At 49.6% G+C, this 22,532-nt stretch overlaps 1 protein-coding gene and 1 long non-coding RNA gene across 2 annotated transcripts; one reads left to right on the top strand and one right to left on the bottom strand.

Moving 5' to 3' along the window:
• Positions 1-321: 321 nt before the first annotated feature.
• KLHL17 (kelch like family member 17) lies at positions 322-21,023 on the top strand. Its single transcript, XM_087914922.1, has 12 exons — positions 322-578; positions 7,423-7,682; positions 9,259-9,380; positions 10,492-10,713; positions 11,757-11,873; positions 12,500-12,713; positions 13,510-13,654; positions 16,708-16,875; positions 17,682-17,770; positions 18,081-18,154; positions 18,727-18,908; positions 19,312-21,023. The coding sequence occupies exons 2-12, from the start codon at positions 7,472-7,474 to the stop codon at positions 19,538-19,540; spliced, it is 1,773 nt and encodes a 590-aa protein (XP_087771048.1). The 5' UTR covers positions 322-578; positions 7,423-7,471; the 3' UTR covers positions 19,541-21,023.
• On the bottom strand, positions 4,030-5,873 carry LOC148124471 (uncharacterized). Its single transcript, XR_015739836.1, has 3 exons — positions 5,759-5,873; positions 5,384-5,651; positions 4,030-4,181 (listed from the first exon to the last, which is right to left on the bottom strand). It is a non-coding gene; the product is annotated as an uncharacterized LOC148124471 (long non-coding RNA).
• Positions 21,024-22,532: the final 1,509 nt, after the last annotated feature.

Below are 22,532 nucleotides of genomic sequence, written 5' to 3'. Positions count from 1 at the left end.
AAATCAATAAAAGGCAATCCAGTCTTTGCCATCCAAAGCTCGCCTTCCCTTCCTTTCTCCTTTCTTTTTTTCCCCCGATTCGCGACGGGGCTTGCTCTAAGGCGTGAGCGAGCCCCGCCGCTTCCCCTATGGAGGGTTTGAGCGACAGCCTCCTCCTATGCGGAGGGACTGACATCACGGCCGAGAGAGAGAGCCCAGCCGGCCACCAGGTTGCGAATTGCGGTGCGGGCGGCGACTGGACACACAGCAATCCTCCCGACCTCCCCTCTATTACTGCTGTGTAAACGGAGGGGGGGTCAGAGAGAGAGAGAGAGAGAGAGAGAGAAAGCAAAAGTGATTTTGTCTTTTTCGGAGCAGGGAAAGCCGCCCGGCGTCGTTGGGAAGGTGCAGGAGAGACATTTCCACCCCTTCCGACCTCCTGGAACCGCCGAGCTGGGAAACGGATCGGATTTTTTAAATTATTACTATTATTATTATTTACCCGGGCGAAGTTTTGCAACCCAACCCATCAATCTGGAGAACAAAGTGCCCGAGCAGGGAGGCCAGCTTTGCTGCTTAGCCCTGGAGGGTCCCGCTGGGTGAGTCTTTTTGCAGGGGGGAGGAAGAAGACAATGCTGGTGTGTGTGGGGGGGGGGGTGTTGAACAGGCAGCCCCTTCTGGCTAGTCTGCACTGGGGTGAGGAGGGGGTTGGATGGATTGGTGTGTGTGTGTGATGCACAAGCGCCCTTTGCAAGGCAGGCGGCTTTGTTGCGGGCTGCGGGGGTCTCCCTCCTCAACACACACACACACACACACACACACACACACACACGGAGCCTCCTTCCTCCGGGAGGAGGGCGATCAAGGCCATCCCCTCCAGCCTGATCCCACCCCCACCCCTGACCTGGGGGGTGGGGGTGGGGCTCCCCGGCGTTGCACCAAGGGGGAAGAGCGGAGCCAAAAGCTGCCGTCTGCAGCCATCCATCACCTGGAGCCCTGGGGAGGGGGAGGAAAAGCACCGCATTTGGGTGGGGGGGGCGGGGGCGTTGCTGAAGTACCTGCCCCACTGTTGGGGCTGTGGGGGTGTGGGGAGGGAGAGGAGAGGAGAGGAAGGGAGGCAAAGGCGGGGTGGGGTGGGGGCTCGCTTGCGCGTTGCGGCTGGGAGCGGAGAGGCGCACCGGTTTCCCTCCCGGCTGAGTAGGGACGGTGTGGTTGTGTGTCGGGGGTGGGGGGGGGAGGAGGGGGGTTGTTTAAGGTGACTGCTCAGCGCCAGACAAGCGCAGTCCCCGTCTGCTGCCTGCACGACGTCCCCCCTCCCTCCCTCCCTCCCCCGCCCCCAAACAGCGCCATGCACCTTTGCTGAGCGTGCCAATTGGCCAGATAGCCTGGGATGGAGACTCTGTGTGTGTGTGTGTGTGAGCGCGCAGATGTCATCCTAGGAGAGTACAAAGAGCAAAGGCAGGTAATGTCCTTCCCCTCCCCGACTCATCCTCCTGCTTTCTTTCCCCAGGATGGAAGCAATCTGGGCCATGCTAGCAAAAAGCATCCCTTTGTTCATATGATCATCCTTAGGATGCTTACAGATGGCGCACACGCACACACACACACACACACACACACAGGTTTCCTGCCCTTCCTTAAATCTGTGGGCATGGAGAGTTTGTCCCTCCTCTTCTCCCCGCCCCCCCAAAAAAACCACAAACAGACACACAACAGTGCCATCCCTCTGTCCAAAAAAAGGGGACATCAAAATATAGAATAGGAATAGAAAAGAAATGGAATAGAATAGAATAGAATAGAAAAGAATAAAATAAAATAGCATAAAATAGAAATAGAATAGAAATAGAAATGGAAATGGAATGGAATAGAATAGAATAGAATAGAATAGAATAGAATAGAATAGAATTCTTTTATTGGCCAAGTGTGATTGGACACACAAGGAATTTGTCTTGGTGCAAATGCTCTCAGTGTACATAGGATAGGATAGGATAAGATGGAATGGAATGGAATGGAATAGAATAGAATAGAATAGAATAGAATAGAATAGAATAGAATAGAATAGAATAGAAATCTTTTATTGGCCAAGTGAGATTGGACACAGAAGGAATTCGTCTTGGTGCAAATGCTCTCAGTGTACACAAAAGAAAAGATACATTTGTCAAGAGTCAAGAATCATCAGGTACAACTCTTAATGATAGTCATAGGGTGACAAAATGTGACGCTTTTTAGATCAGCTTGAATTAGGATGGAGGGTATGTGTTACCTTGAGTCCATTTTTGATAGGCCAAGCTAGGAAGCGGGGAGAGGAAGGGGAAATGAACAGGGGAAAGAGAGAAGTGCTTGTAAATAAATAATGGCACTTTATGCGTTTGGGGTTTGACCTGGATTTTTATAGCCGCAGCTGCTGGCAGGAAGTGAAGTGAAGCTCAGCTGGTCTTGGCTAGTATCCTGGGTCTTTTTGAGCCGGTCCTTTGAAAGCATCTTGGTTGCAGGAAAGGAGGCAGCATCACCCCTGGCTATTTAATGCAGCCACATCATCTGCTTTGTTCCAAATTCTTTTTGGAAATTGCTCCTTGCTGGGTTTTAAGGCCCTCAACCCTGGATTCTTTTTTTCACCCAGAGAAAAGAAATTTGGCAAAGGTTAAGAGGGCGGGATCCTGACTTCCTAGCGTTGGATGTGAAGGAGAGATAATTGCAACCTCCCCGTTGCATGAGTTTAGGACCAGAGAGGAGGGTTTCCGCTGGGCCCCTGAATGAGTTGCTGCTCATTCATCTGACGGCCTTTTCCCAGGGCACCTTTTCCTCCCCCCGTCGTATCTCCAAGTAATGCAGGGGAACTAGTTGGAAGAATTTGCTGATGGAGCGTTCCCAGATATCCTGGTTCTCGGCTAGCTTTTCTGCCCGGCCTGCATTTAAATTTAAAATATCACATATTTCAAGTATCGATCAACCAGTTATGCCCAGGACAAAGATGTTAAGCTTAATGCTTGATCTCTGGAGATCCACCTTGGTTCTGGACAACTGGGGAGAATCTGTGGGGTCTTCTAAACGAGATTTAGACTGATTTTGTAATATTCCCCCCCATGCCTCCAGTTTTTGCTAGCATAACTGGTGCACTGTAATGGCACATTTCTGGAAGTGCTTCTGCTGGCAGATTCCCAGAAAGGGAATCTAAATGATAAACTTCAGCAATGCAGCAGGTTCAGGCAGAGGCTCCGTTCAGAATTTCACCCTGGAGGTTGTCTAGTCCACCCCCACTCCTTTACTATCCCTAAAAGATTTGACGGAAGCGATTGGTCGTCTTCAAGGGAAAGAAAGAAACCCAACAAAATAAGAGGCTGCTGGAAAATGTTCAGGGCTGTAGCCAGTTACATTCAGAAGGTGGTGTTGATTCACAGGTAGACTTCGAGTTACGGCCGTAAACTGAACCCCCAAACTTACGCTGCTAAGTGAAACATTTGTTTTGCCTCACGTTACAACCTTTCTTTGCCACACAATTGTTAAGTGAATCACTGCAGTTGTTGAATTAGTACCGTGTTTGGGGAAAATAAGACCCTGTCTTATAATTTTTTTGCCACCAAAAAAGACACCAGGTCTTATTTTCAGGGGTTGTCATCCATTGACTAATCTCACTGGAACACGTCACACACCCCGGGACTCCTTTTTGCTGTCAGAGGCCTTCGGGAACAACTTCTACAGCCAGCAAGGCTTTCCTGAAGGCCTCTGCAGCTGATAATAAGATCTCTGGATCGATCCTGAGCTTTGTTATCAGCTACAGAGGCCTTCAGGAAAGCCTTGCCAGCCTTGCCGGCTGCAGAAGAAATGGGCCAGCGAAGCAGGTGTCGAGGTGTGCAAGGCCTGGCTACAACTGTCCAAAGGTAAGCAGTAGGGCAGCTCCACCGCCAATCCCCACCCTGGCCTAATTTTTACCTGCACACTCTGGAGTGGATCTTAATTTGAGCTTATTTTGTGGGGTACGGCTTATATTGGGTGCATGTGTAAAAACCAAGCTAGGACTTACTTTCAGGGTAGGTTGTATTTTCAGGGAAACAGGGTAGCATGGTTGTTAAGCGAATCTGGCTTCCCCATTCACTTTGCTGGTCAGAAGTCTTGCAAAAGGGGAAATCATGTGACCCCAGGATACAGCAACCGTCGTAAATGTGAACCAGTTGCCGAGTCTCCGAATTTTGATTGTAGGGATGCTGCAACAGTCGTAAATGTGAAAAATGGTCATAAGTCACTCTTTTCAGCATCACCTGAGTTACTTTGAACACACACTTCACACTGAACGAACTGTTGCAAGTTGGGGACTACCTGTATTCCAATATTTATTCACCAATTCCCTCTTTGCTTGGAATGCCTTCTGTTTCATTTTTGTACTAAGTTTGCTTCATGTTTATGACTTCAACCGGAATCTGTCCTGCTTGACTATAGAAGCAGTTTGCTGCGAGGGCTGAAAAACACATGCACGTCAAGTGTTATTATTATATTTTGGGGGTAGAATGCAGAATATTGTGGAAGGGGCATCTGGTTAAATTCTAGCTGTGAGGAACCCCTGCCAGGTCAGGCCTGCAATTCCTGCATTTGTGCTTTGCCAAAATGCCACCATCTCTGGCCCATGTGGATTTGAGGCTGGCTTCGCAGCCCTTTGAAATGTTGGTCGGAACTTTTTTCAGCTGTTTTCGGAAGCTTCCTGTATTAGCAACCAGATTAATCTCGGTCTTTGCGTCATGTTCTTTTTCTCAACTGGAGCTATTTTTAAGGGAGCTGGAGAGCTACAAAGGAAAGGAGGGAGGGGAGGAGGAGAGGAAGGAGTTGGAAGAGGAGGAGGAGAAGAAAGGAGGAGGAGAGGAAGAGAGGAAGAAAAGGAGGGGAGGAGAAGAAGAAAGCAAACGAGAAAGAGAAGGAAGAGGAGGAGGAAGAGAAGTGAAGAAGGAGGAAGAAGAGGAGGAAAAGGAGGAAGAAAAGGAAGAGAAGAGAAGGCAGAAAAGGAGAAGGAGGAGGAAAAGAGGGAGAAGAAGAAGGAAGAGAAGGAAGGAAGAGGAAGAAGAGGAGATGGAGGAAGAAGAGGAAGAGAAGAGGAGATGTAGGAGGAAGAGAAGAGGAGGAGGAGGAGTGGGAGGAGGAGGATTCTAATATCATTTTAAGTTTTCCACTCTTTTCTCTGTTTTGCCATACTTCAAAGGATAGGAAAAGAACCTTAATGTTATATGCAGATAAGACCATGGTATTTAAGAATAGGCAGTCCATGACTTAATGGAGACAATTTGGGCCGGGTTACTAAACAAGGTGTTTCTTAAGTGAATCACGCTTGATTTTATCACCTTTTTTTTGCCACGGTTCTTAAACAAAAAGACTGCAGTTGTTAAGTGAATGATGCAGTCATTAAGTGAATCTGGCTTACCTTATTGATTTGGTTTGTTAGAAGCCGGCTGGGATAGTCACAGATGGTGATCCCATGACCCCGGGGATGGTACAACCATCGTAAATACATGTTGGCTACCAAGCACTGGAATTGCTGGCCCCGAAACGGCCAGCCACGAGCGATTCAATCACGTGACCATGGGGTACAGCAGTAGTTGTAAGGGTGAGGACCAGTGTAAGTCCTTTTTTTTCAGTGCTGTTGTAACTTGGAACAGTTGCTAAACGGATGGTTATAAGCCGAGGAATACCTGTATGGTAAAGAAATGAATTCAGCACCTTGGAGAGCTCCCAGAGACAGAGATGTTGCTCTCCTGAATGAATTCTTCCATTCCCTGTTTTTAACTGGCGTTGTTACCTTCTGGCATAGTTGCGTGTGACCCGAATGATTCTCGCTGGCCTTGAGGTACAACCAGGAGCCCAGGGATGATCACTGAGACATTCGGGGCCTTCTTCCTAGAATGAAGCCTAGGAGACAAAGACGCTCAAACAAAGGCCAGCTTGCAATTCTTCTCCTAGCTTAAGAGCGGATTGCACCAGGCCATGGGAGACCCAATTATTGTGTCCTTGCACTCAAACAGTTGCGAGGAGGAGTGGGGGGAGAGCTTCAGCCTGGCCTCCCCCTCCCCCAGGAATCATTACCCTCCGGTTTTCTCCCACCACAGTCCTTCGCAAGCATTCCTTACTCAGCCGGCTGCATGTTGGGCCTCCCGCGCCATCCTGAAGGATGCAGACACATTTGCACGATTCATTGACAGTTGCGTAGGTAGCTCTCCGAAGCTGTTTCCGCTCTTTCGCACGCTCTTCCCCTCCCCCCTCCTCCTTCCAGATAGGAGTCCCCACTCCACTCCTGCCTGGCAGGAAGCTCCCACCCCTGCTTCTCTGGGCATTTGCCAGGAGGCTTACATTCTGCAATGGCCTGGCATCCGCCTGTCAATCAGAGGCAGGGAAGGGAGACAGGCCATGGGTGGGGTAGAGGGGCGATGATGCTTTTTTCCTTCCCCCTAGGATGCGAGGGATGCTCTTGAGCAAATTCACGTCCTGCTTTTTTTTTTTTTTGCCAGAATAAGCAAAAAAAGAGATTCGTCTCCCCGAGTGTTTTATTTTGAGCTGCACGGTGCCCCTTGCAGTCAATGGGGTGTAAGGGATTTGGGAAGGGTCTCGTCCTTATGCACCTGGCTTGGTGCCAGGATGCAAGCATGGGTAGATCTAAAGCAAACTTGTTGGGGTACTTTGTCATAATTTCTCTTATCGGAGCATCCTGTTTCATGCACACCTTGTATTCTTTCAATTGAATACATCTGAAGAGGAGAGGAGAAGGGAAGAGAAGAGAAGAGAAGAGAAGAGAAGAGAAGAGAAGGATAGGTATAGGAAAAAATATAGAGTAGAATAGAATAGAATAGAATAGAATAGAATAGAATAGAATAGAATAGAATAGAATAGAATAGAAGATCCGCTCTGCCGTGCTTATCAGCTGGGCTTCAAACGAAGGTGTCAACTCAAAACTATTTCTCTTGTCTTTTAGAGTTGTGAATAGAAAGAGAGTTGGGGGGGGAAGTAATACATACCTTAGATAATTGCTAGGCAGGCGAAGCTCCTGGCACGCAAGATTATTACTGGAGAGCATGATTGATGACTCTTGGCTATGGACGTGTCCCATTGGAGAATTGGGTCCAGGTTGAGATGAATGATGTGTCTCAGAGTCGGCTGCACCCAGGTAATGCCGGCATGTTCACTCCTAATAAATGATTTTTTTTTAAACTCTTGAGAAATGCGGCTAGAGACTCATGGTTCAAATGGGGGTGGATTGTTGGAGCCCTGACAAAAGGAAATAGAGGACAGACTAGTGCGGGGCAGGGCGGGGTGGGCGGGGCAGGGCCAACTCATTGTCGGAACTACCGGTTCGCCCGAACCTGTCCGTACCACTCCTGATAATTGTGGGTCATTCTGTGAAATGCTTCGTGACCCTCGACCCAGGATGGTCATCGGTCGAGGACTTGACTGGAATCTTAATTTCTGCAGAGAGGCCGAAAGGGCGTTGCCGCGAGCCAGGAGTGAGCCGGCTGCCGCCATGGAGAACGGGATGCAGCTGCTCAACCGGGACGGCCACAGCATCTCCCACAACTCCAAGCGGCACTACCACGACGCCTTCGTCTGCATGAACCGCATGCGGCAACGGGGCCTCCTGTGCGACATTGTGTTGCACGTGGCCGCCAAGGAAATCAAGGCGCACAAGGTGGTCCTGGCCTCCTGCAGCCCCTACTTCCACGCCATGTTCACAAGCAAGTATCTGGGGTAGGGATGGGAGTGCGGGGAATCTCCTTCTAGAGCAGGGGTTGCCAACCTTTGGGACCCCAGGGACCACCAAACTCATAATGTTAAATCCCGCGGACCAGAGACCCTGGGAAAATCCCCAAAAAAGTCTGCAGGAAAATCCCCCACCCTGTTTTCCTACCGATCGATCATTCTTTATTTGGGATCGCAGGATACCGTCTCCAGCTCCATTCTCGGGGTGGGGGGGAGAGAGAGACTTTTGGCTTCATGCAAGGAAAACAGCAGAAGCAGCAGAAGTCTTTCTTTCTCTCCCCCAAACTCCCGCCAGAAATGAGTCTTTGTGAGACTTGTCCCGCCAGCGCGCCTCTTGGAGCAGGAGGCTTTGCAGGGTCCCAAAGACTCATTTCTGGCGGAGTTTGGGGAGAGAAGAAAAGAATTTTGCCGCTTGTCTTGCATGCAGCCAAAAGCAGAAGAAGAAAGAAGCGGAAAGAAGTAGCCCGATGCCCAGGCCAGGCGCTTGGGGTGAGTGGGGCAAGTTCCCCCCCTCTGCCCTTTCCCCCCTCCCCTCACCACCTTGTGTTGTTTGCAATGCAAGCAACGCAAGCCTTGTGTTCCCACGGGCCACGTGGGCAGCGCAGCCTTGTGTTCCCACACAGCCTGGATTAATTGTTTTGGGAGTGACATTTCTCTGTGGACCACCAAAATTTTCTCACGGACCACCAGTGTTCCCCAGCCCATTGGTTGTCAACCACTGTTCTAGAGATTGCTAGAATCAGAATGTGGAGAAGCCTTCCTCAATCTTGGGTGAATGGCCATCTAACTGGGGGTGATTGAATAACAGAATAAGAGAGTTGGTCCATCTTCTACTCCAAAACCTTGCCAGAAAGCAGGAGACTCTATACCCGTGACGGAGAACCTAAGGCACATGTGCCAGAAGTGGCGTGCAGAGCCCTCTCTCCAGGCACTCCAGCCATCGCCCGTCGCTCTTCCGCATTCCAGTGCACACATGCATGCCAGCCAGCTGGTCTTCATGCACGTGGGAGTGCGGGGAACCAGAAGACCAGCTCCCTAGTGCGCATGTGCACCCTGGGAAACTGCGGAAGCATGCACACAAGAAACTGGAAGACCAGGTGGCCAGCACACATGCGCACACCGGGGAGCTGCTCTTCCGTTTTTTGGCGCTCCCATGTGTGCACGCCGGTGGGGGGCTGCTCTTCCGGTTTCCCCCTTGCGCACGCGCTCCCATTTCGGCCCTCTTTGCCGAACACAATAAATCATTGTCCAATCTGTTCTTAAAAGCCTTCAGTGATGGAGGAAAGTCATTGATTGTTTTATTGTTCTCACAGTCAGGAACCTTCTCCTTAATTCCAGGTTGCTTCTCTCCTCGATGAGTTTCCATCCGTTGCTTCCTGTCCTGCCTTCGGGTGCTTTGGAGAATATTGGAAGACTGCTATCATGTCACCCCTAGTCCTTCTTTTCATTAAGCTAAACAAACCCAGTTCCTGCAACAGTTCTGTTTAACGAGGGTCTATGCAGCTCTCATGAAATCTATATAGGGTTTTTTTTTTAAATCTATTGGCACAGATGAGATGAGTGAGAGCCGTCAGACGCACGTCACGCTCCACGATATTGATCCACAGGCTCTGGAGCAGCTGGTCCAGTATGCCTACACTGCTGAGATCGTGGTGGGAGAAGGGAACGTCCAGGTAAGAACGGATCCATCCAGCAAGAATTCAAAGTGGGCCAACAATGCTTTTGGCGGAAGAGCACTGTCAGGCCTGCTCCAGTAGGATCCCTTAGGAAAGAGAGACCCTCGACTCCCATTTGGTTGAAGCGAAAGGTTCTTTTACTAAAAAAGAGGTTGGTTGCAGTAAAGTCAGGCTAGATCTAGCTCAAAAGTTAGAGAAAGGTTTCCCCTCATCCCAGTCCTCCACCCCATGATTGTCTTCAGCCAATCAGAACTCGCCGAAGTGTTTTGAGAACACTGAGGTGTTGGGGGGGGGCGGTATTTCACATTCTTTCTCAGAGTGCCTGGCCTTGGATTCTGGTACAAACCGATTCCAAGCTTTTCTCCTCTTTATCACAGGTATCTTCAAAAATTAGAGGCTTTTCCACTGAGCTTAGATAGAAGGTACAGCTTTTTGAAAATTGTATATATATAATTTGCTATCCATCTAGATAGAGAGAGAGAGAGAGAGAGAGAGATGATAGATAGAATCTATCTATCTATCTATCTATCTATCTATCTATCTATCTATCTATCTATCTATCTATCTATCTATGGTGTTCAGCTTTGTTCGGGTATTTTCCCACCTCATTGTAGTTGTGCTTTTAAAGTTGTAGCAGCGTTTCAGCAGAATCTCATCTGCCATCATCAGGCTTCTGTATTGTGTTCGTCTGTGGATGTCTCCAAGACGGTTCATCAGAAGCCTGATGATGGCAGATGAGATTCTGCCGAAACGTTGCTACAGCTATAAAAGCACAACTACAATGACGTGGGAAAATACCCGAACAAAGCTGAATACCATACATGTAAGTACCCGCGAAAACTTAAGAAAATAAATATACATACATACACACACAGAGAGAGAGAGAGACAGATAGAGAGAGACAGAGAGAGAGAATTATATATATAGCAAACAGAATGTTTAAAGCTACAAAGATAGAAGGAAGAAACAGGCATATTGTAACCACCTAATCAGCCATATAGTTTTGGTCCTTGCCCAGTGTGAGATCTACATTGTGGATTGTCTGTGGAACTCCTGGCCACAAGAATGCAACCCAGAGTCTCTCTCTCTCTCTCTCTCTCCCCCCCAGACATTGCTTCCTGCAGCCAGCCTCCTGCAGCTGAACGGGGTACGGGATGCCTGCTGCAAGTTTCTCTTGAGTCAGTTGGACCCCTCCAACTGTCTGGGCATCAGGGGTTTTGCAGACACCCACTCCTGCAGCGATCTCTTGAAATCGGCACACAAGTACGTCTTGCAGCACTTTGTGGATGTCTCCAAGACGGAGGAGTTTATGTTGCTGCCTCTCAAACAGGTGAGACTGGGGTGGGGTGTGTGGCATCCAGGTGGAGGTAAAAGAATACCGAAGAACCCAGCACAGTCATGATATTATATTTTAGCGTGAGACAGGAGGTACCCACAGAGGTATGGGTGTATTTACTATGTATTTACACTGCCAGGAACCCGGAGGACTTATAGTAGATTCTGGGGTTAGAGTTGGGTTTCTGTGCTCTGTCCCTCGGAGAAAAAAATCCCCAGTCTGAAGGAGTGGAATTCCCTCTTAGCATTCCAGGTTGAGCGAGAGAGAGAGACATCGCTTGGAATTGTCTTTGTCCGAGGCAATTCCATCCTCTTGGATCCTGGTTGAGCCATTGCTCGGAATTGTCTTTATTCAAATCAATGCCATCCTTGGATCCAAGAAGACTCATTGCTCAGAATTGTTGAGGTCAATTCCATCCTCTTGGATCCAGGTAGACCAGTTATTGTGAATTGTCTTTGTACAAGTCAGTTCCATCCTCTTAGATCTTGGTTGGACCATTGCTCGGAATTGTCTTTATTCAAATCAATGCCATCCTTGGATCCAAGAAGACTCATTGCTCAGAATTGTTGAGGTCAATTCCATCCTCTTGGATCCAGGTGGACCAGTTGTTGTGAACTGTCTTTGTACAAGTCAGTTCCATCCTCTTAGATCCAGGTTGAACCATTGCTCGGAGTTGTCCTTGTTCAACTCAATTCCCTTCTTTAATCCAGGGAGATTCATTGCTCACCATGGTCCTTGTTGAGGCCAACTCTATCTTCTTGGATACAGGGAAACCCACTACTCAGAACTGTCTTGGTCCAAGCCAATTCCATCCCCTTGGATCCAGGTTGACCCATTGCTCTCAGTTTTCTTTACCCAAGCCAATTCTCTCCTCTCAGTTCCAGGTTGACCCATTGCCTATAACTGCCTTTATCCAAGCCAGTTCCATTTTCTCGGATCCAGGTTGACCTGTTCTTCAGAAGTGTCTTTATCCAAGCCAATTCCACCCTCTCAGACCCGAACTCCCAAATATTCCTTTCCTTTCCTCCTGCGGGCAGGTGTTAGATCTCATCTCCAGCGACAGCCTCAACGTGCCTTCGGAAGAGGAAGTCTACCGAGCCGTCTTGAGCTGGGTGAAGCACGATGTGGACAGCCGGAAGCAGAATATTCCCCGAGTACGTTGCTTTCCAAGATAAACTGTAAGCATTTGATGAAAAGGTGGATTCCCTGGAATTCCCACCTGAGCTTCGTGTGCTCCTCAGTTACGACAGATAGCCTTTCCTTAAGGCTTACAAATACGTGCCATGTTTCTTGAAGAACGACCCACCATTGCCATTCCCCAAATATTCTATCTATCTATCTATCTATCTATCTATCTATCTATCTATCTATCTATCCCTGTATCTCTCTCTCTCTCCCCCTCCCCTCACCACCTTGTGTTGTTTGCAATGCAAGCGGCGCAAGCCTTGTGATCCCGCGGGCCATGTGAGGGGCGCAGCCTTGCGTTCCCGCGCAGCCTGGATTAATTGCTTTTGGGGGTGACATTTCTCTGCAGACCACCCAAATTTTCTCGCGCCCGCTGGTTGGATGACCACTGACCCAGACAAACCCTAACCCTCCCTAGAGGGGCATCTCTATCCCTCACGGAGAATGAGAGACAGAAGCTGCTGAAGTCAAAACTGCTGTTCTCCCCCGTAGATGGTTTCTCCCCAGAGAGCAACCAAGGCAATGTGACCCCGGCGTGGGAGGCCTGATTGAGCCCCTTTCTGGGTTTTAATTCTTCCTCTTTTTTTTTCCCCAGCTGATGAAGTGCGTCCGCCTTCCCTTACTCAGCCGGGATTTCTTGATGAGCAACGTCGACACTGAACTGCTCGTCCGGCATCATTCGGAGTGCAAAGACCTGCTCATCGAAGCTCTCAAGTACCACTTGATGCCTGAGCAGAGAGCAGTCCTGAGCAACAGCCGGACCCGTCCACGGCGCTGCGAGGGAGCCAGCATGGTGCTCTTCGCTGTGGGTAAGGCCTGGAGGAAGGAGCAGAGCAGGAAAGGAGGAAGGAAGGAAGGAAGGAAGGAAGGAAGGAAGGAGGGAGGAGGGGAAGGAGAGGGGAAGGACAGAAGGAGAGGAGGGGTAGGAAAGAAAGAGGCAGAGGGAAGGAGTGGGGAAGGAAGGGAAGGAGGTAGAGGGATGGAAAGAAGGAAGGAAGGAGGAAGAGAGGGTAGGAAGGAAAAGAAAAGAGGAGAGGGAGGGAAGGATGGAAGGAAGGAAAGGGGAGGGAGGGAGGAAGGAAGGAAGGAAAGGAAAAGAGGGAGAGGGAGGGACAGAAGGAGAGGAGGAAGAGAGGGTAGGAAGGAAAGGAAAAGAGGGAGAGGGAGAGAGTGGGAAGGAAGGAAGGAAGGAAAGGAGGGAGAGGGAGAGGAGGAAGGAAGGAGAGGAGGAAGAGGAAGAGAGGATAAGAAGGAAAAGAAAAAAGGTAGCTGGAGGGAAGGATGCAAGGAAGGAAGGAAAGGAAAGGTAGCCTTGATATTTCTTAAAAAGTATATTCTCTGCCATTTTTGGCTGCGGAATTCTGGGAGTTGTAGTCCCAGAATTCCCCAGTCCACACCTCTTAAAGTTGCTAAGTTTGAAGAAGACTAAGCTGGTTGTGTGCATTGTAGGAAAACGGCCAGCGTGTGATGTACTTCCAGCAAATTTTCCCCAACGGAGCTGAACCTGAATGAATCCGGCCCAATTTTGAGAAAAAAATTATTCTCATGTTTTCTCTCCCTCTCCCTCCCTCCCTCTCTCTCTCCCTCTCCCCGCCCCCCCTGCAGGTGGAGGGAGCCTTTTTGCCATCCATGGGGATTGCGAAGCCTACGACACGCGGACTGACCGCTGGCACATGGTCGCTTCCATGTCCACCCGCCGGGCCAGGGTGGGAGTTGCGGCAATCGGGAACAAGCTGTATGCTGTGGGAGGGTAAGGAGGACTCCCACCCACCCACCCCTGCCAGAGAATAATTGGCCGCCATACTCCTTGAGTGGCTCCTATTTGATATTTGGGTGGAATAGCTTGGGGGGGGGGGGGGGAACGACAGAAGGGGAGTGAGGAAAGGAGGAAGATGAAGGCAGCGGTCAAGATTGAAAAAGGAAAAAGGGGCACTGAGCTACGGAAATGGAAAGCGCTCAGCGATGGGTTTGGGAGGAGGAACGCAAAAGGTCTTCCGGGTATCTAAGAGATCATCTAGCTAGAGGTCTTCTTGGAAGAGCATGGGATATGGGCCAGTGAAGGATCATTGTACAGAATTCACAGAGTTGCAGATTTACTATTGTTGTTATGGTGGGGTGGGTAGGTAGAAGGAAGGAAGGAAGGAAGGAAGGAAGGAAGGAAGGAAGGAGAAAGGGAAAGGGAAAGGGAAAGGAATGATGAATGGAGAAAAGGAAGATGAAGGGAACAATAAAGGAAAGGAAAGAGAGAAGGAAAGGAAAAGAAAGACAGAAGGAAAGGGAAGGGAAAGAAAGAAGGAAAGGAAAGGAAAGGAAAGAGAAGGAAAGGAGAAGAAAGAAAGAGAAGGAAAGGAAGGGAAAGAAAGGAAAGGAAAGAGAAGGAAAGGAAAGAGAAGGAGAAGGAAAGGAAAGAAAGAGAAGGAAAGGGAAGGAAGAAAGAGAAGGAAAGTGAAGGAAAGGAAGAGAGAAGGAAAGGAAAGATAAATGGAGAAAAGGAAGGTGAGGGGAGGGAAGGAAGGAAGGAAGGAGAAAGGAGGGGAAGGTAAAGGAAAAATACATGGAGAGAAAAAGGAGGGAGGGAAGGAAGGAAGGAAAAATAGATGATAGATGAATAGGCAGGCAGGCCGATAGATAGAAACATGCATTGCATTGTGGCAGTGAGTTCCACCAACCCTTTGAACTGCTGGGGAAAGGATGTACTTCCCCTTCCCCGCTAAGAAAAAAAGGGGAGAGAAACTTCCCACAGCAGATGGCAGCACCTGCGTGCCCGGTCTCCTTGGAGGCTCGAGCGCCGAGAAGAGCCAGCCAAGCATGGGATAAATTGGAAAGTCAACCAAAGCAGAAACCAAAACCGAAGCGGGAGTGGAAGCCGGCCAGGCCAAAGCGAAACCAAAAGAACCGGGTGGAGATGCCACCAAGAGTTGGCTGTGGCTTGCCAGGGGCCTTCCGTTTTTCTTGGAGGGAAACATTTCCAGCATCTAAATTTTCATTCTTCTTCTCGGGCCGTATCCGTCATCGGACGTTGGCCACCTGATTTTTATCCACAGCCGCGCGAAAAAAAGGGCCGCTGAGTTTTGTCCCAAACGGTCCCTTCGATTTTGAAGCCACGATGTCCTTCTTCCGCCTGAAGGATTAAGGGACGGATGCCGTGTTTTCCCCGGTGTCGCATCCCATGTCTGAAATATTCTAATTTTCACCTTTTTTTGAATGCCGTTGATGATTTCCCTTGGCTTTCCCAGGTGGCTTCTCATTTCTGACTTTGTCAGCCCGACTTATACATCCCAGCCGCCTGTAAATCCACATTTCAAATGCTTCCCTCGTCTCTTCGAGTGACTTTCGATCCGAGACCGACTCTCCACTCCGTAGACAAGCCTAATTTTCAATCTTAAGGCTTAGGCCATGACTGCAGAAGACCTTTTTCCGTTTTAAAGAATGCTGTTCTAGCTTTCTATATCCTTGTCTTTATTCCGGTGGTCACGTTCCAGCTGACTACCTAATTTTCATTCACTTTTCCTAATTCTCTTCCCAAGGTTTGCTTTGGTGTGGACATTCTTACTCTTTTTAAAAAATTGAACTCTCTCTTTCTCTCCCTCCCTCTCTCCCTCGCTCCATTTCCCTCTCTCCCTCCCTCCACTCTCTCCCTCTCCCTCCCTCTCCCCCTCCTTCTCCTTTTCTCCCCACTCTCTCCCTCCTTCCTTCTCTCCCTCTCTCCCTCCCTCCCTCTCTCCCTCCCTCCTTCTCTTCCTCTCTCCCTCCCTCCTTCTCCTTCTCTCCCCACTCTCTCCCTCTCTCCTCCCCCTCTCTCCCTCCCTCCTCCTCCTTCTCTCCCCACTCTCTCCCTCTCTCCCTCCCTCCACTCTCTCCCTCTCCCTCCCTCTCCCCCTCCTTCTCCTTTTCTCCCCACTCTCTCCCTCCTTCCTTCTCTCCCTCTCTCCCTCCCTCCCTCTCTCCCTCCCTCCTTCTCTTCCTCTCTCCCTCCCTCCTTCTCCTTCTCTCCCCACTCTCTCCCTCTCTCCCTCCCTCTCTCCCTCCCTCCTCCTCCTTCTCTCCCCACTCTCTCCCTCTCTCCCTCCCTCCACTCTCTCCCTCTCTCCCTCCCTCTCCCCCTCCTTCTCCTTTTCTCCCCACTCTCTCCCTCCTTCCTTCTCTCCCCTCTCTCCCTCCCTCCCTCCTTCTCTCCCTCTCTCCCTCCCTCCTTCTCCTTCTCTCCCCACTCTCTCCCTCCCTCTCTCCCTCCCTCCTCCTCCTTCTCTCCCCACTCTCTCCCTCTCTCCCTCCCTCCACTCTCTCCCTCTCTCCTCCCTCTCCCCCTCCTTCTCCTTTTCTCCCCCTCTCTCCCTCCTTCCTTCTCTCCCTCTCTCCCTCCCTCCCTCCTTCTCTCCCTCTCTCCCTCCCTCTCTCCCTCCTTCTTCTCTTCCTCTCTCCCTCCCTCCTTCTCCTTCTCTCCCCACTCTCTCCCTCTCTCCCTCCCTCTCTCCCTCCCTCCTCCTCCTTCTCTCCCCACTCTCTCCCTCTCTCCCTCCCTCCACTCTCTCCCTCTCTCCCTCCCTCTCCCCCTCCTTCTCCTTTTCTCCCCACTCTCTCCCTCCTTCCTTCTCTCCCTCTCTCCCTCCCTCCCTCTCTCCCTCCCTCCTTCTCCTTCTCTCCCCACTCCCTCCCTCCTTCCTTCTCTCCCTCTCTCCCTCCCTCCACTCTCTCCCTCTTCCTCCGCTCTCCCCTCCACTCTCTTTCCCTCCCTTTTTTCACCCCCTCTCCCTTTCTTTTTCTCCCTCTCCCTCCCTCCCTCCCCTCTTTCTCTCCCTCTAGCTATGACGGAACGTCTGACTTGGCCACCGTTGAATCCTACGACCCCGTCACCAACTCATGGCAGACGGAGGTCTCCATGGGCACCAGACGGAGCTGCCTTGGGGTGGCAGCCCTGCACGGCCTCCTCTATGCTGCTGGGGGCTACGACGGAGCTTCGTGTCTGAACAGGTAAAGGGTCCTTCAGAGTTCAAGAAGGTCTACCAGGTTTCCCCATCCCAAGGAAGCTCTTAGACATTTGGAATGCTTTTACTTTTATTTATGTGTGTGTGTGTGTGTGTGTGTGTATATATAAATATATATATATGTATGTATGTATGTATGTATGTATGTATGTATATATATGGCATTCAGCTTTGTTCGGGTATTTTCCCACGTCATTGTAGTTGTGCTTTTAAAGTTGTAGCTCATTGTAGTTGTGCTTTTAAAGTTGCCGTGGAAAATACCGAACATGATCCATCACATTAATACCAGCGAAAACTTAAGAAAACATATATTTGTTTTCTGAGGTTCTGCGGGTATTTATATGTGGATCTTTGGTTATTCAGGTTTTCTCCCATGTAAGATTGGAAGTATCTAGGCAACGTTTCGATGAAGTCTCAGCACAGAGCCGAAGACACAAGCCTGAAGATGATGAATGAGACTTCATCGAAACGTTGCCTAGATACTTCCAATCTTACGCGGGAGAAAACCCGAATAACCAAAGATAGATAGATAGATAGATAGATAGATAGATAGATAGATAGATAAATAGACAGACATGCTTTTAGTCCAAAAGGCTGGTGACCCCTGGACTAGGGCAAGGGCGGGCAGGTGGGTGGGGCCAGAAGATTGCCAGAGCAACCGGTTCACCTGAACCGGTCCAAACCGGTACAATCCTACTCCTGGGTTTTTCTTTGTGGGGCATCTGTTTCTTGATTTTGTGAAGGCCAGGTCACAACATACTGATTGTGCTGCTTTCTTTTCATACGTCCCAGTGCTGAAAGATATGACCCCCTAACTGGCACCTGGACGAGTATCACGGCTATGAGCACCAGAAGGAGATATGTCCGCATAGCAACCTTAGGTAAGTCCAGCTCTGTCATGCCCCTGTTGGAATCTGATTCCGAGGGAGAGGTGGAACAGCTGACAGGGAGTGGTAGTGCGGCTCTGGAGATTGTGGAGGAAACTGGAGAAGGGCACAGTCCAGCTGGGCCTTCAGACGAAGACCCAGGCCCACCCCCTCTTCATCCTAGGGCACGCAGGGAAGAATGGATAAGGGAGCCACGTGGGTTACGGGGGAGAAAAAGGCCCTGATTCCCTTCATTAGCTGCAGCTGGGGGGACCACTGGGTGATCTATTACAAGTTGCTTTCCCCCCCTTCTTCTCCATCACAGATGGTAACCTCTACGCTGTGGGAGGATATGACAGTTCCTCACACTTGGCAACGGTGGAGAAGTACGAACCGCAGGTAAATGGTGTGGGGAGGCAAAACGTGGGCCAGGATTCTCACACCTTTTCTCCTGCTCCAATGGCATGAGCCCCAGGGGAGAGGTGGAGAGTTTAGACTAGAAAAGGAGGCACGTGAAGGAAGGAAGGAAGGAAGGAAGGAAGGAAGGAAGGAAGGAAGGAAGGAAGGAAGGAAGGAAGGAAGGAAGGAAGGAAGGAAGGAAACACAGGTCGGGAGGGAGGGAGGAAAAAAGAAAGGAAAGAATGAAAAGAAAGAATGAATGAATCAATGAAACAGAAAAAAAAAGAAAGGAAAGAAAGATAGAGGGAGGGAGGGAGGAAAGAAGGAAGGAAAGAAACACAGGGGGAGGGAGGGAGGAAAAAAGAAAAAAGAAGAAAGGAAAGAAAAAGAAAAGAAAGAAAGAAAGAAAGAAAGAAAGAAAGAAAGAAAGAAAGAAAGAAGAAAAAGAAAGGTCTGAAGAAACTCAGGGTCCTCAGATGTATCTCTTACAACTCTGAAAAAGGAGAAGAGGATTTTTTGGAAGCTGAGAGGTTTTTTCCTCTCTTAATTCTCCTTTCTCTCTCCTCTGCCAGATCAACACCTGGACCCCGATTGCCAACATGCTGAGCCGCCGGAGTAGCGCAGGGGTGGCCGTCCTGGAAGGGATGCTGTACGTGGCCGGAGGGAACGATGGGACCAGCTGCCTTAACTCGGTGGAGCGCTACAATCCCAAAACCAACACCTGGGAAAGCGTGGCCCCCATGAACATCCGTAGGTAGGGAGCAACGCCCCAAAGATCGTGGCACCCCAACCGTTGGGTCCTCTCTACTTCCCACCAGATCGGGGCTTCTTTCAATGCTGAAGCCCAACCACTTTAGCGGAAGGGAGTCATGAAACAAATAGAATTGGTTGTTCCCTTCCCACCAAAATGGTCCCTATTTTTCTACTTGCATTTTTTTTACATGCTTTCGAACTGCTCGGTTGGCAGAAGCTGAGACAAGGAACAGGAGCTCACTCTGTCATGCGGCGCTAGGGATTCGAACCGCCGAACTGCCAACCTTTCTGATCAACAAGCTCAGCGTCTTAGCCGCTAAGCCCACTGCCATAGCCAGGCGTTCTCCTGCTTCCGGGAATTCTGCAGTCCCTCCTAACTCCGTTCTTTTTTCTTCTTTTTATAGAAGCACCCATGATTTGGTGGCCATGGAAGGCTGGCTCTACGCCGTGGGCGGGAACGACGGCAGCTCCAGCCTCAACTCCATCGAGAAGTACAACCCGCGGACCAACAAGTGGGTGGCAGCCTCGTGCATGTTCACCCGGCGCAGCAGCGTCGGGGTGGCTGTGCTGGAACTCCTCAACTTCCCACCCCCGTCCTCGCCCACCCTGTCGGTGTCCTCGACGAGTCTTTGACGAAGGACCCTGCCGTTCCCCGCCTCGCCTGGACTGCAGCGTCTGTCGGAGCGCGAAGCCGGCTTGGTCCGGCCCCTCCGGAAGCCGATCTCTCTGAAGGAGGGGTGCTGCACCCAGAGACTTTCCCCGGGGAGGGCCAGCCTCCAGCTCAGCTCCAAAAGGGGAGTCTCCTCGAAAAAAGACCTACTCGAGAAGAAGACGAGCGATACTCTGCGCGTCCATTGTTGATCTCATCGCAACTAGACCAATGCTGCCTGGTTTCCCGTAGGCCAGACTCCACAACCTTAGAGTTCCACAATTGGACGTCGGATCGCCGGATCCATCTCATGCAAAGGACCGTGAGATTGGTTACGGGCAAAAATCAAGGTGCCACCACGAGCTCAGCCAACGACGCCAACCCCTGGAGTTCTTCACGTAGGCGGTGCGTGCCAACTTGCAGAACCTTAAGCGGTGAACATCACAATTAGCCAAAAACTTCTTACCAAAACTAACAGTATACGGTTGAAGGCGTGTGGGGCGGAAGCAGGCCTCTCACCTTGGTGTCTTGCGAAAGGATGCCTTATAACGCCAAAACAGGGCTGAGATGTTCCACAGGGCCTCTCCCATGTTCTCCACATCTCTAGGCCATCCATTCAGACATCCTCCTAGTATCTTTCCCGGCACGTGTCTGGAGCTGTCTCCACGGGGTGGCTTAGCTCTTCGTCTGAACCAGGAAGAATTCGGTCAAAGTTGTTTGGTGATTTGGGAAAAGTGCGGGGGGGTCTACTGTGGACTCCGTGGAGTTGATTTTAACAGATTAATCAGAGTTGGAAGGGACCTTGTAAGTCATCTAGTCCAAACCCCCACCCAAGCAGGAGACATTGCACCATTTCTGACAGACAGATGGCGGTCCAATCTCTTCTTGAAAGCTTCCAGTGATGAAGCTCCCATCACTTCCAAAGGCAACTTCTGTTCCATGGGTTGATTGTTCTCACTGTCAGAAAGTTTCTCCTTATTTCCAGGTTGAATCTCTCCTGGATCAGTTTCCATCCATTGTTCCTTGTCTGGCCTACAGATTTTATAGTTCACGGTGCGCCAGTAGCATTTCCTTCACTGCTTTCCCCTGTTCGAGTTGTTAAAGAGTTCTGATGAGGGGTGGGTAGGGGCTTTAATAATTTATTTTGCCAGCCAATCTGCTCCCTTCCAGCCTGCCTTCTCCCTATTTATTTCCTTTATTTATTATTATTTAAATCGGAGGGTTTTCAGGACAGAAAACGGCAGGGCGGAGCTTTGTTTAATCTACGGTGAGCCCAAACCGTGGCTGCAATCTACGGAAGGAAAACTTTTGTGGGGGAAAAAAAACTATCCTGGTGGATTAACCAAGAGTGGCCTAACCACAGCCTTCCTTTTGAATGGACCAACTTGGCATCTTGTCTTTTTGGCATCGCTACGGGCCAGACTTTTGTTCCAGAGCCTTGTCCCAACAATTCCTGTCTAAAAAGAATAATAATAATTCAGAGTATTGTCTGATTTCAGAGTATTATCCTGCCAAGCCCGTTCCTTGGAAGGGAGTGTGAAACTTACATAATATTAACTGCATTATGTTGGATTTTGTTCTCAAAGCGCTAAGAAGGCGGTCAAAAAGAAATAATTCTCGTGGAGGGTAACACGGCGGCACTTCAACGGGGAAGGATTATTTTGAAAGCAAGAAAATGCACTACGTTTGAGGGACTTGCCTTGAAAAGCTTCTAGCTGTTGTACGCTTCTCTCCCTTTGGATGGGGTTTGGACTACAAAGCCCAGCTTGGATGCCAGCTACTCTGCAGCAAAAAATATTGGTTGTGGGGGAGAGAGAGAGAGGAGGAAAGGAAGTATGGCTGATCTCTTTGTCTTTGCCATTTTGGGTGCAAAAAAAAAAGAGAATTCTGTAGGAGAGGCTACGACGTGAAGGCTCTTGTAAGTCAGCCAATGCTTCTTGTTGGTTTTATTCTACCAGTTACCACTTTGCTGCTTCTGTTTTCTGATTTATTTTGTTGGTTTGTGTGTTGGTTTATTTATTTTGTCACTGTGACGCTCACTGGCCAGTTTGCAACAATGCTGGATGAGGTTGGAGCAGGTTGAATTGATCGTCCCGACTCACAAGCTTCAGAGAGTCCTCATATGAATGTGCTTCAAATTGGCCCCAGGTTTGGGGAGGGTCAGAAGTGGGGTTTATGTATCAAGCCACGATTAAAACATGGCCTTCTATGGATCTGCTTTACGAACTGCAATCGGTGAACTAACTTCCCTAGCCGGATAAGCCACAATCAAACAGACTCTCCAATGCTTGGTGCCACATTTTGTGCAGCAAACCACAGTTATGGGTCCACTTCTTCGATACTCCAGCCCGTATGTCCGCGGCTGGGAATTCTGGGCGTTGAAGTCCCAATTCCCTCCTACCGTTCGTAAGCCATGATTTGAAAAAAATAAAACGAAAAATAAAAACAAACCGTGGCCTGCTTGCTACCAAGGATGAATCCAAAAGGCAGCTTTGCTGGGCTCCTCTGTATCCATGATTTAGATTTATATAGGCATCGTGGCTTCGCTTCGAAGGCGTTTTTGCAAAAAAAAAAGGACGTTTCCAACAGACGTTTTCTGTAAATCTGTATTTCTTCGCTCATCTGGCATTGTGCTCGGCCTTCCTAGCCAGAAACATCGTTTTGCAAATCCTGTGTGCTGTAACGGGGTGGGACTGAGAACCATGTATCAGGGTTCAACCCGCTGCATTCATTTTGGGAAATTTGTTTTCATAGTGTTTGTTTTGTTTTGTTTTGTTTTATAAGTGCCTTCACTTTGCTTTTTGGGGTCCTTCAGTGGGGCAGGTTCTCCACGGGGGCCTTCTCATCCGTTTGTGCCGGAGTGGGGTAGAAAACGTTTGCATCGGAAGATGTCGATAAAATTCCTTTTCATGCTGTTACAGCGGTGTTTGGTTGCTTTAAGACGCGTGGACTTCAACTCCCAGAATTCATAGCTGG

The sequence above is a fragment of the Pseudonaja textilis genome, chromosome 18 (genome assembly GCF_049901715.1).
Source record: "Pseudonaja textilis isolate UNSWEBS1 chromosome 18, rPseTex1.2, whole genome shotgun sequence".
Classification (NCBI taxonomy): Eukaryota; Metazoa; Chordata; class Lepidosauria; order Squamata; family Elapidae; genus Pseudonaja; species Pseudonaja textilis.
The sequence above is the reverse complement of the archived record's forward strand: the minus strand, read 5'-3'. Positions and strand labels throughout refer to the sequence as shown.

Excerpts from the sequence above, each read along its gene's own strand:
- KLHL17 (XM_087914922.1), top strand. The coding sequence starts at position 7,472 with ATGGAGAACGGGATGCAGCTGCTCAACCGGGACGGCCACAGCATCTCC. Across the intron at positions 18,155-18,726 it reads TGGAGAAGTACGAACCGCAG|ATCAACACCTGGACCCCGAT; the intron begins GTAAATGGTGTG and ends CTCCTCTGCCAG. Across the intron at positions 18,909-19,311 it reads GCCCCCATGAACATCCGTAG|AAGCACCCATGATTTGGTGG; the intron begins GTAGGGAGCAAC and ends TTCTTTTTATAG.